Consider the following 13803-nt stretch of genomic DNA (forward strand, 5'->3'; position numbering starts at 1 on the left):
TTGACCAGTGTGAAAACTGGCTATACCATGATATTTTAACCACGTTCCGCTGACATGATTGATAGCGTGAGTCGCACTGTATTTAAGTGCATGAAAATGCAAATTAAAAGATTGATGCGACTTAGGCCTCATTTGTTTGCACTTACTGGAGGTCTGAATCTTAATCATTCAGATCTCAGACATTAAGTGCGTTTGTTTTTAAAGTCTGAATCTTAATTATTCAGATCTTAATCATTAAGTGTGTTTTTTTTTTTACTTCACAACCACTTAATGGGGTTTAAATAGATCTATATGATTAAGATCTATAACAAAGACTTAATTTCATCAAGATGCTATCACATATTCATTATTAATTGCCGCCACCGCTTACCATTATCAACTACCGCCATGCCACCACCACCACCATACTCAACCACCACCACCACCACCACCTCCACCACCACCACACCACCATCATGCTCAATCATAGTCGCTACCATTATCGACCATCACCACCCACTATCCCCACCACTCCGACCACCATCATTCTCACCCTCATCCACCTCAACTACGACAACTGACCATCCCATCAACATCAACAACCACAGTCGACACTGCCCATCATGATAACCTACCACCACCCACCCACCACATTCCTCAGTCACAACTACTATCACCACCCACCATCACCATCCTCAATCATAATCGCCACCACTACCAATCACTATTAGCTGCTAGCATGAACCACCATCATCAACCAAAACTACCACCAACCACCGCCTCTAGTCGGCATTCACCTGTTAGCCATCACCACCAACAACTATCATATTTTAAAAACTATATATTTTATTGATAGAATATTAGATTAGTTATTATTTCATTTGAATTTTATGTTTATTAATTTTCAAATAAAGATAAATTTTATACATTGAGATGTTAAAAGTCAAACAGTCTTAATTATTTCTATTCAGATCTTAATACACATCTTGATATTCAGATGTGTATTCAGATTCAGATATCTTAATCTTAAAAAAAAGAAATGAAGCCTAAGAGGTGTCGATTCTTGCCAACAGCTAATAGAAGCTCACCTTGGAACAAACTTCAGATGCAAAGCCCCCAGAATGAAAAAATATGAATTGATAACAGAAGCTTTCCTCGTGATTTTAAATATTGTAAACCCTTTACTTTAATTGATCAAATTGTCTCGAATAATTTTCAAGTGTCCATTACAAGGACGAGTAACTTTTAATTGGAAAATTAAAAATAAGCTAAGAGACAAGTAAAAGCATTAAACATTTTGGGGCTTATTACTATCATCTCCTTTCCCTTTCATCATTTTCCATCTTTGCTATAAAAGATGCAAATTGAACTTTCCTTTCATCTTGTTTACAAGACAAAGATTTGGCTTCATTTGGATCGAAATCACAAGGCAAAAGATTTGAACTCTCAAGATGAACTGGTTATACAATGAACAAATTTCATCTTGTACACACAGAAGACGCCAAAGGAGGATAAAACTAACACAAAAAACAACTTTAACTCGAACAGGAATGGAAGGAAGTTCATGAGAGATGCACAATCCTGTAACTTCTACAGCATACTCAGACCAGACATGATAGCTACTAGTATTCGAATAAGATCCTCTCCCTTGACCAGCAGTAGAAAAGACGATTTCACATGTCACAATTGTAAAAATCATCTATTCATTTATGCTTATCTGAGAACCTGTTACCTAATTCCTTCTTAGCATTAGATACTAATTTTTCAGCTTATCGCACGGATGACCAATCCACTAATGCATGGATCACTGAAGTCTTGAATGTACAAGTGCATTTACCTAAAAGTGCACAAGCGCATGCAAATACGCTATTGCTCCTTTCATCCTTCATGTTCAAAGTTGTTCTCAAAATGAAGAATGTAAGTGCTAAAAAATGCACAGAACAGGCACTTGCACAAAAGAACATGCATTGTAATGAAAGGGGATAATCACATAGTCGTTATTACAAGCCTATGACATAAGGAAATGGCAGAAAAGAAACCTTAGGTTCGAGTTACCATCCCAATTGTTTCTCTCAGAAATCAGGGGGATTTAACATGCAATATAGCTACTAACTATATATTCTTTTCTCATTTTGCACATTAATCCTTCTAAGTTCTGTAATAAAAAACTTTATGAACATAAAATCACCAAAAAGGAGGTGAGAAAAGAATGAGTGCAATAGCGCTTAACATGCCTAAAGATGTTTACTTGCACAGAGAATGAATATGCATTGCTGATAAACTTGAAACTATTGTACAACAGCGGAGGTTAAAAATGTTGAACCTTGAGCAGGTCTATTAACAGTGGAATCTAAAAGCAACCACACTCAGAAAGCTCCAAAAAGATTAGAACGTAAACACGGGGTCACCTCTTCAGTGGTTTGTAGAGGACAACAGTAACATATTTGGACTGGAACCTATGCGTCAGACCAAGAGCAACAACGGATTGAGAAGCCCATCCTTTCTCTATAAAGAGGTGATTGAGCACTACATGCTGGGGCTTCGGAGAAGAAGGTGTTTCTTCTGAGTTTTCAGAACCAAGAACAGTTAGATGAAGTTGGGGTGGAACTGCCACTGGATCCTTTGCAAAATCCTCATCTCCCAGCAAACCTTGCCCATAGCTAGAGTCAGGTGATGGTGGGGCCTCAAACTCTGCAACACTCTCGAGGTTCTCTGGCACATTATCCTGTAGGAAGGATGCAAATTGTATTATCCATGTGTATGAGCCGATATCCTTAAGAAACAGCAGGCATAGCAAAATATTCTTTTTAGCCTCCGAACAAAATATACCAGCCGTAGCATTTGCGCATGTCACACATGAAAATACATGGTGAATGGTCCTTCTAAGTAACTCTGCAAGCCTCCCAGTCACATATTTATGCATTAATCAGCCATCAACGAATTTTTTCCACGAGATTCATTTTCCTTTTAGACAAGTTTTCCCCTTACCTTTCTGAATGATATATCAAACTGCATATATGTATAGAGTGAATTACCTTGTTCTTAAGTAGCTTTTCACTTTTTAAACTTTTGATTCCCCTATCTCAGTGGTTTTATTACCTTGTTCAGTAGCTTTTCACTTTTAAAAACTCTTGATTCCCCTATCTCTACCAACCAAACCCGTTTAGCTGCATATACATTTAAGGAAGCTATATGTGAATAATCCCTTGAGATAAATTTCTCTCTTTTGTGATCATACTGAAAAATAATCCATTTATGCATAAAATATTAATTAGGATAGTTTCATACCACCGGCACCACCTAAGGTCTGAAGAGATATTTTCACCTTTATTCCTAAATACAAGAGAAGCACATTTCCTCTTTGATTAGGACAAGGCAAAATAAAATGAAATAAAATGGCAATGCCAAGCTGCAACATTGCAAACTTTGCCTACCCTTCCGCTACAAAGTTATTTGTCAGTATTTCACTAATTACATTAATGAAGACTGCTAAATGTGCTAAAGTTATCAAGATGCCACTACTGCAATAATGCAATTAGCAATTCACTAGCCAAAGGTAAATCAGCTTCCCAACCAACTAATCAGGAGGCGGAAAACTCACTTACATTAACATCAAGAAGATTAAAGACAACGCCTGTCTCATCTGCTACACATGGAAGATCTGGGATATATCTGACTTCTCCATCCACAACGAATTTGTAATGATATATCCCCATCGGAAGGACCAAAAGAATGGTGTGGTCCTTGCCTGATCTTTGCAGAATCTTCCTGCAAGCAAATATCATTGGTGGAAACATTCAGAAACTCCATTAATAGGAATTGTCGCAGCAGCTAGTACTTGGTTGAATCTGGATCAACTCCTGAACAAGAGGCCAGAGTTTACCTTGATCTCCAGTTGTCCCAAGATCCTTGGACAGCAACATTATTACCACCATAACTCCATGTTATCAAAATAGGTATGCCACTCTCTGGAGAATGATCAGAGGCATCCTGAGATTCATCGCCCCACATTTGGTCGGTAGCAGGATGGCCATCCCCTGCTTGTAAAGGAACTACTGGGACCTGAAAAGGAGGATAAAAAGAGAGGATTTGAGTCTCGAAATCAGACAGTCCCTAAGTATTTATGGGATATATTGGGGTGCCCAGAGAAGCAACTAACTTCTCCCGCTCTATCTCCAAGGTAACTACAAATAAGAGGCGCTTGCTTTTGGTTATTGGTCAACCTCATAGGAACATGTTTCCCTTCTTGGCCGTTTAGAAAAGCTATAGTTTGAGCGATAATGTTGATTATAACAGCAACAACAACAACATACCCAGTATAATCCCACATAGTGGGGTCTGGGGAGGGTAGTGTGTACGCAAACCTTACCCCTATCTTTGTGGAGGTAGATTGATTATAACAGCATAAATGTTAATAATACCACATAAGCAAACAAGAAATGAAACTCATCAGCCACAAAACCATTTTTGAGATGGAAAGCCAGAAAATATGTTAACTTCGCTGTGGAGTCCTGCTATCAATATCTAACGGCAGGAAGGAATGCAACAGAGTTTTGTCCTTGGAACAGGGTATCGAAGAAAATCCCCACTAAACATAAGAGGTTTTTTTTGTTTGGAACTCCAGATGGCTGTGCCACCCAATCAAGCCTCCAGAAGAGACTATCGCTTATGTGCACGAGGTGTTATATGTCCATCAGAATATACAGATCACCTATTCAAATTGTACCATAGCTTCAGAGTTATTTTCTCTAACTTATCCAATGTAAAGTGGCGAATGCCACATAATTCGAGGGAAGCATTCTGGAACTAGATGTGAAGAAAAGTACCAAAAATCACATAGAGCCTTTTCGATTACAGCCCCTGCCTGCATACTATGGCTCATTTTGAGAGAAAGAAAAAGTAGGTGTTTTGAGAAGAAGGAAGCTGCATCACGTGCCTTAACATATCAGTATATATTAATATTTTTGGACAAAAATTGAAAGATGTATACAACTTGGAAACACTTTTGAGTTACTAAATACTTCATAGGAACTCTAGGAAGAACTTGTATATCCACTATGCTGAAAACTTGTATACAGATGCACTTTCTTAGTGCTTCTACAGTAATGAAACAAAAGACATGAAGCTCATCAGCACAGTCATACAAGTAATCAAATGAAACGGGAAAAGCATTACTGCAAGTTCCTGAATGGACCTAGAACAATTCTTCGAACTATGTTCCCACAGCCCCTCCCTCCCCCCCTAAGATAATAAAAAATAAAACCAAATCCCAAAAAGAAAACCTTACAAAGTTATAATAGGAACCCCCAAAACTGAAAAGCTTTCCTGAAGAATGGAAGAGCACAGATTAGGGGAGACAAGGGAGGAAAAAGGTAAAAAGTACTTTCACAACCAAAGTCCACATACTTACGCAATGCGTGCAGCCATACCCACAAATGCACTACCTTTTACCCCGTCAACGGGATATTCAACTGGAGAAAAAGGTATGCGAGGGATAGTGGCCACGTATTCAGATGCGTCAGATGATTTCTTTTTTTTGATGAAGGTATTTCATTAAAAGACATCAAGGAGATGCAAAATCACAAAAGAACAAAAGTACAAGATTCTTACCCCCTTTACAATGTGTCAATCTAAAACAAGGGAGCTAGCAAAGTCCAAAAATGGTCAGTGCTAATTACGGGGGTTAACCTAGTCCAACAAAAAAGATCAATCAAACATCTAGCTTTGAGAGAGTGATTTGGAGTTGAGGTTCCATCAAACCATCTTCGATTCCTTTCAGTCCATAGGCACCAAAAGTAACTGCAGGGATCATCACCCAGATACATCAGATGATATTATGACAAGTCTAAAATGAAGGACATATGATCTAAGGCTTCACTTAGGCTAAGGGATCTGAAATGCACAATAATGAATCTGATTCAAATGTTTGTGAAAAACCCAATTCCCTGTACTTATGGGTATCGGATTCTATCAAATTCCTAGCCAAATACATAAGTAGATTTCAAGAGGCAGCCAAAGAGATGTCAATTAGCCAATGATCCATGTAACTCATAGCAAACCCCACCATCCCCTCTTCCATCTATCACATCTGTCCATCTCAGTTTTTTATCAATCTTTCCCAATGTATTCTAAAGTCTCCACTGTTTTCTGCAAAACTCTATTATTTTCTATCTTGCAGCACCATCTCCATCGCCATCTGAATGGGATATTAAACCCAATGACTTGCATAAGTGAACAATTAGCAATCAGTAGCTTATTGGTTTCCAAGAAGCCAATAACATGTAACCCAACTAGGGAAGATCTGATTCTACATGGCAATGATTACCACATATTAAAGCAGTATGAACTATGTTAATGGACTCAATTACGTATGTAGCTGATACAGGTGTAAGTAACAGGAATTTTTTGCAGATTTCTATTGTATTCCGAAGTTTCCACACGGAACATATAAATACCATCACTGCTGCTCGACATGGGTACACACAGGCAAATAAAATGAACATAGCTCTGAACTAGTAACTAGGGATATCCATAAAATACCTCTCATCTAGCTCCATCCCCAGCTATTTTTATCTCTTTTTTGAAATCCAGAAATAGTAAGTGATTCCATAAGGGATTTCTGAAGTAAGTTATTTATCTCATCTAGTTCCCCATCCCTAAATCTACCCTACTCATTAAGCAACAGATGTATAATCATAATTTGACGACTGTATTATTCACCATTTGAATTTTTATCGTTCATGATTTATTATTCTAAATTTGTTAAAATCAGAATCTTCTTATCCATTACTACCATTTTATCCATTTAGCTTATTTAACTCGACTTCCTATCTCCAAACAAAAATACATGAGCACAAAATTTAAATCTTTATGCCTTTCTTTAGACAGATGAACAGAAATTCAAATCTGTAAGTGAAGATAGCTAAGACGAAAGAGTTAGAACATTTACATCTCTCCAGGGTCTTGTATGAGCCTCACCTAGAAGAATTTAAACTAATTTCATCAACAAGTACAAGTTTGTAAAATAATAAGTAACTATTGTGAAGAAAAATTGCCTTAATCAGAGCAAAGCTCGCACAAACTCCAAATTCAATTGACTAAGAATTCACTAAAGGATTTCAATAATCCTACTATTTTTCTTCTTTTTTGATAAGTGACTTCAATAATCCTACTATGATTGAAGCATAAACTTTTTTTCAACCGCCTCTTTCTCGGGGATGCATTAGGCATCATTAGTACAGAAAATTGTCATTGGGAGACATTGTAGCTTTTGCTCTACCATAAATTTTATGCGATGCTCTTCCCTTTTTAGTCTTCCCCAAAAAATAAAAGGATTTAACTTTAAACTTCTTATTTTAGCCTTAATGACATGATTTATAGCCACAAAATTATCTGTATATGGTTCTAAACTACAAGTTTCAAGAGTCTTCCTTCCTATTCTTTTATAAACGTCGTGCCCAATCAACTATTTAACATAGAGGCTAAACTCTAATGCTTCGAGGCCAGCACTCAAACACACACTGTTCCTATAAGGCTATAATGCAAGTATATATTTATGCTTAAATTCAAATAATTTGTACTACACAACTACTTCAAATCCTAAATCCGCCTCTATTCCTACCACCACACATACAAAAAGAAACACACACATACACGCATAACAGAGAAAGTAACAGAAAAATGGAAACCTGAGGTCCGAACAAGAGAGGTGAAGCAGAGCGATGTGGACTTTGCGGAGGAGAATTGACCATTAAGTCAGCTGAAGCCACGCGCGTGCTCCGAGCGTGATCTTCACCAATATTTGCAGATTGAATATTACTGGATCTTCTTCCCGACACTTCATCACCACCGCCACCGCCTCCGTCAGCGACGGCGCTGTCTTCTCTCGCGTTCGCATTCCCCATGTCTTCACCAATAATGCTACTGAATATACATGTGTATGTAAATATATAGAGAGAGAAAGTAATAGAAGTCACGTTCTCTGGGTTTATATAGCATTCTGTGACTTATTAATGGAGAAGGTGAGATTGGAGATGGCTTAAAAAAATAAGGCACACTATTGTAGTTATTTACGGTCATTGCCCTCGATTGAGCTAAGAACTTTCTTTTAAGGTAAAAAATCTACATATTTACACATGCAACATACATACTTGTATTTTATATGTACATTTATTATTTTCTCTATATAATATTTTCACTTTCAGTTTTCATAGTATTGGGTCTTATTTACTGATTATTATTTTTGCTTTCTATCTATTTATTGGTTCGTGTGATGGTGTTATTATTTCTATGATTTTTATTGATGGTACTAATATATTGTCTCTTTTCGTCTTCTTGAGCCGAGGGTCTATCGGAACAGCCTCTCTATCCCCTCGGAGTAGAGGTAAGGTCTGCGTACACACTACACTCCTCAGACCCCACTTGTGAGATTTTACTGGATCATTGGAGTAATATTTTCATTTTAATTTTAACTATAAGATTAATTATTTAATTTGGTAAAATCGACAAGTATTTACCTTTTTTCTTGATACTCCTGGTTTCTTGTTTGGTCATTTAACTCTGGGGCGAATCGAGTACTTTTATCTCAGATTTATGGGAACTCGGTATTTTTTTATACTAAAATGTACTAATTTAAATATGAAAACTCATAAACTTATAATTTTAAAAGTATAATATATTTACTACTATAAATTTTAAAAGTTGAATCTATCAAATTAAAATCTTGAATTTTTTTCAAACTAAATTAATCTATGAACATTCTACAAGCACAAGTGTAAATATTGAGTATGAGTAACTTTTTTTTAAGAAAAAAAACAAGTTGATAAGCAGAAAAGGGCAGAGATGGAAAGTGAGAAGAAAGAAAGAAAAAACGAAAAATGGAAATTTAGAGGATAAATATGGATGACGTGGAAAGATCATAAACGTTGACAAAGGATAACTACAAAATGGAAAGTGGAGATTCGCTGAAATTTAGTGTATGTACAAAATCGTCAAATCAAAGGTACTTTTCGGCGTGCTTATATTATCCCCTTTAGACGTGCTTTTTACATATGGTCACTAATATTTTTTTTTACCTAATTAAATATTTTGAGTCCAAAAAGATTATATTTTGATTCCGGACTCCGATAGTGACACCCCCAAATATATGTAGGCGATTAATAATGTGGAATATGCCACAAAGTTATCCTCGAAAGGGAATAGCTCTTTCGTTGATCCTGAATTTAAACTTACAATTTATATGATTTATTGGATTCAAAATTAAGTATTTGTATTTATTTACTTAATTCTTAACATGTATGATTCCAAGCAAAGTTATTGAGTTCAAATGAACCTATAACTTTTTACACCCGCCCCAGGCTCTCTCCGTAAAATATCTTTGCAAGAATGTGTCTCTTCTTGCTTCCAAATTACTAGTTTACACAGGCAGTGGCAAACCTATCCGAACATTTTCAACACAATGGACATAGAGGGCAGCCCGGTGTACCAAGCTCCCGCTATGCGCGGGATCCGAAGAAGAACCGGATCACAAGGGTCTATTGTATGCTGTCTTACCCTGCATCTTTGCAAGAGACTATTTTCACAGCTCGAACCCGTGACCTCATGGTCACATGGCAGTAACTTTACTAGTTACACGTAACCTGGTGTACTAAGCTCCCACTATGCACGGAGTCCGAGGAAGAGCCGGACCACAAGGGTCTATTGTACGCAACCTTACCCTATATTTCTGTAAGAGGTTGTTTCCACGACTTGAAGCCGTGACCTCCTGGTCACATCGCAGCAACTTTACCAGTTACGCCAAGGCTCCCTTCGAACTAGTAGCTGGCATTAACAGCCAATAATGTGAAATATGCTAAAATTCATGACACTACGTAGCACAACATTTGTAACGAAGAAAGGCCCCTAGAGGACAATATTCTATTTGTTGGCAATCATAAATTCAAAAGAATTCCTACTTCAAAAGTAAAAGTACCATGACTGGAAGCAAACATGCCAACCAACAAGATTTATGATCTATGACTGGTTGAGTTTGTAGCACTTCTAACAGTATTCCAAATTTGGACAACCGAATTTGCAACACGAGGGAGCACTTGAAGAAGGCCACCAGCGGCCAATCCGATGGCAAGGGTTTGAGGGTAGCCAGGCTTGGAGTCAACTTTCATATCAAGGCTAAGAAGTCGAGCATTTATGACATCAAGTTTTCTGGAGGTTTCGGATGACATGTTCCTATTATTGCGATTCTTGTCATTTCGAGAAGAGCTGACCATCCTGAAGAGAGCACCCTGGAGATCGTCAATAACCTTAAAGGAAGCTTCTTGGGAGTCCATACCTTGCGATTCATAGTGTGATACAAGCTCTTTCGGGCTTGGCAACTTTCTTGTCGCCTTCTTTTTGCTGCTCTCGTTATTGTTGCTGGCATTCGCAGTATCAATCTCTTTCATCTCCTCCTTCCCATTTTGAGGTGGTTGGGAAGATTTTGCCATTATCTACTTATATTTCTCCTCGTGCTCTCCCTGATTTCAACAGTTTCAGATTAAGCCTCTGCAACTGGCAGAAAGAAAATTAATAGAAAGGGGCTAGCGCTGCAATTATAAAACTCAAGCAAATTGAAGCATAGCAATGAAATTAGTACACCAGCCAAAACAAATGTCTGAAAACAACTCTCTGTAGGCAACAAATCATATTCCAGGTAAGAATGTGTAATACAAAAGAAGTAAGGTCTCTTAACATATTTCTAGGATTTAATAAATGACTAACTACTTAAATAAATAGACAGGTGAAAGTTCTCACTGACATACAGTGAGCAAAACTGCAGACATAAGCGAGGCCATGGATAAAAAGAACAGGAAAGAGCGCAGAAAAAGATAAGATACTGTAAAACCCACTCACAAAGTAAGAGCACAAGCCAAGTGACTACAAAAATCAGATTCTCCTTTTTCTTTTTCTCTGAACACGATATGAACTATGCCTACGAATCAAAGCAGATTATGTAAATACAATCGGCCCAGCTCCTTTGATTTAAAAAGATAATGCAGGACAAGTAACAAGCCCAACTAGTCTCGTATTGAGGTCGATTGACATTTTGAATCTAAAAAAAAACATTTTTCACCAGCAACCAGTATGGCAGTTGATCAGCCTTTACCCCCTCAAACAACTCATATATTTCACCTTGTAATGAGCAGACATGAATTGTTGCATAAAATATTTTAAAAATACTTAATACAAGTGCTCCACTGAACCAGTCAATAAAGTCACGAGATCACAAGATGCCCCATCTAAAAGCTAACTTCCACTTGACTCATGAAAAAAAGAGGCCACACACAGAGGGGAACAGCAGTGAAATTGAATTTGATCGATTATAAATGCTAAACGAAATTCATCTTAGTGTTATTTTCTTGCAGGCACAGCATGAAAAATATCGCCAAATATTATTTCAAAATTTTAAACCAAATCTATGGACAACAGGATTAACATTGGCTTTCAGCTTCCTTTGGAAATGACTACAAAATTGATATAATAAGGTGAGCTCACCATATAGAAGTTAACAAGCATTTAAAAATACTGCATTTCTAAGACTATTATTCAACTCAATACTCCCTCTGGATCATTTCTTCCACTAGGGACATAGAAGTACCAGAGCGGCAAAACATGCCTGTGCTGTATTCAACCAGGAAAGAAGAAAACTTCCTTTGAACGTAGTTGCAAATTAAGGTTGAATCCATGAAACTTGAGCAACTAAAAGTGAGCAAACCTATGCTCATTAGCCAGGAAAATAAAGAAAATTAATCTGTATCAAGCCACAATAGGAGAGAGGCTCAACATTAATTTTTGTCCATTTCTTTGTTCATCAAGATTTTTCTACAGGAATCAGCAGGTATACAAATTAAAACATTCCTCAACCACAAAAGATTTAAAACCTATACAGGATACTATAAGGAGTACAATCATACATAAGTGTAAAATACAAACCCAAATCAGTATAAGTCACAAGGTACCAAATTTAAAGAGGTACTGGCATATATATCTGTGCCAACAAGAACGGACACATAGAGATATGATTTCATTACTAGAACTGGAATGAGAATAATTACACCGCAAAAGACATGAGCTTTCCACATGTGAAAGGCATTGAAAAAACAGAAAACAAAAAAGGAATAATCAGAAGATCAATCAATCAATCCTACACTAATAGTCGACTATTTGAATACTCTATTTCCATTCTGCTTCTTGCCAACAGAAAAAGGTCACATAGATATAAGACTCCATTCATAAGAATCGAAAAGGGAATAGTTAGACGCGTTAGACCTTAAAAGACGTGAGCTTTCGGCACGTCAAAGACGATGAATTTCATATCAGCCCCTTAAATATAAGATGAACACACTTGCTACATTGAGCTTGAAAAAGAAAACAAAAGAATAATCAGAGAGATCAATCAATTATGCCTCAATCCAATACTAGTAGTAATCCACTATATGAATACTCTATTCCCATTCTGCTCTATTCACCCTCACTCGATTCGCCATGCAGCACACGCCTGAGTGAACACTTCATAATTAATTTAATGTTTTAATTCAGAGCAACCAACAGAGTGATAACTCGAAATAAGGACTATAAAGTAGAAAGATGCCAAAAATCAACTTTGTAAGCAAGCCGAAAACAACAACATACCCGATACGGTCCCACAAGTAGGGTGTGCGAAGGGTAGTGTGTATGCACACCTTACCACTGCCTTGTGAATGTAGAGAGCTAATTTCCGATAGACGCTCAAGAAAAGCATGTAAAGAGAAGAATCAAAGCCGAAAATAGAAGAGTAATATAAACTTTTACAATGTCGACTCTTTATAAAAATTGAAACTTTTTCTTTTTATGGAGAAACTAAGCAATACACTTACACACCTGACGACTATGAGCATAATTATGGCACACTCACTGCACACACACACACACAAAAAAAAAAAAAAAAAAAAAACATATATAAGAAGAACATTTAAGCATTTTATATGTTTATAACAAGTCAAAGTTAGTACAAGATTATACATTTATACAAAATTAATGTTTCACTGATATTTCCCGTCCACTGACTTGAAATAATCTCTTAAAAACAAGAGAGGGGTCAAAAAAACTCGACACCCTTTTGGCTTCAGATATAGAACACCATACCTGTGAAAACCATTGCCGGAGAAAACCGGGGGGTGTGGGGGGTGGGGAGGGGGGAGGAGTATAAAGAACCGCTGAAGCTGCAGCCTGCAGGTAGGGGATAAGCGGAAGGGGGGTTTTGTGAGAGGGAACTGAAAATATTTGGGGGCAAATTGCACTTTCTTTCCTTCTTATGTTAGCTTGATTTACATATAACCCCTTGTAGTTTTAATATATGTATACTGGTCCACTGATCAAAAGTTGGCTTGATAATTGGCTAGCGTTTGGCCATAGATCCCAAATTTATTTTGAAAAATCTGATTTGGGTGCAGTTTGGTTTGAAGATGAAAATGTGTTTGGACATACGTTTTCAAAACATATTTTCCAACTTTATTTTGGAAAAACATGTATATAATTCCCAAGTTTTGGGATTTTGGGATTTGAAATTTGGCCAAAATATGAGCAAAATTTATGGCCAAACATGAGTTTTGAGAATAAATCTCAAATTTATTTTGACAAAACTCATGGCCAAACGGGGCCTTGAAATACTACTCCTATTGAAGCTTGTTTGGAAGGTTAGTACCTATTGTATTGGATTGTTACTTTAAAAACAAAATTTGTCTTGATTGCTACTTAAATTTTATTGTATCATATCATTAAATCCGTCGTTACACAATGACGAAAAGTGCC

The 13803-nt window shown here is 37.0% G+C and overlaps 2 protein-coding genes across 6 annotated transcripts; both read right to left on the minus strand.

Annotated features, from left to right (window-relative positions):
* On the minus strand, positions 2179–7955 carry LOC109233075 (SNF1-related protein kinase regulatory subunit beta-1). Its single transcript, XM_019398827.1, has 4 exons — positions 7668–7955; positions 3863–4041; positions 3585–3747; positions 2179–2704 (listed from the first exon to the last, which is right to left on the minus strand). The coding sequence occupies exons 1-4, from the start codon at positions 7881–7883 to the stop codon at positions 2384–2386; spliced, it is 879 nt and encodes a 292-aa protein (XP_019254372.1). The 5' UTR covers positions 7884–7955; the 3' UTR covers positions 2179–2383.
* LOC109233076 lies at positions 9850–13263 on the minus strand. Of its 5 annotated transcripts, none has more exons than XM_019398832.1 (3): positions 13138–13263; positions 12646–12906; positions 9850–10490 (listed from the first exon to the last, which is right to left on the minus strand). In XM_019398832.1, the coding sequence occupies exon 3, from the start codon at positions 10458–10460 to the stop codon at positions 9984–9986; it is 477 nt and encodes a 158-aa protein (XP_019254377.1). In that variant the 5' UTR covers positions 10461–10490; positions 12646–12906; positions 13138–13263; the 3' UTR covers positions 9850–9983. The 5 variants fall into 5 exon arrangements, with proteins under 5 accessions (XP_019254377.1, XP_019254374.1, XP_019254376.1 ...); XM_019398829.1 differs by having other exon boundaries at positions 9850–10524; XM_019398831.1 differs by lacking the exon at positions 12646–12906.

This window comes from Nicotiana attenuata, chromosome 10, assembly GCF_001879085.1.
Source record: "Nicotiana attenuata strain UT chromosome 10, NIATTr2, whole genome shotgun sequence".
NCBI classification, from domain to species: domain Eukaryota; kingdom Viridiplantae; phylum Streptophyta; class Magnoliopsida; order Solanales; family Solanaceae; genus Nicotiana; species Nicotiana attenuata.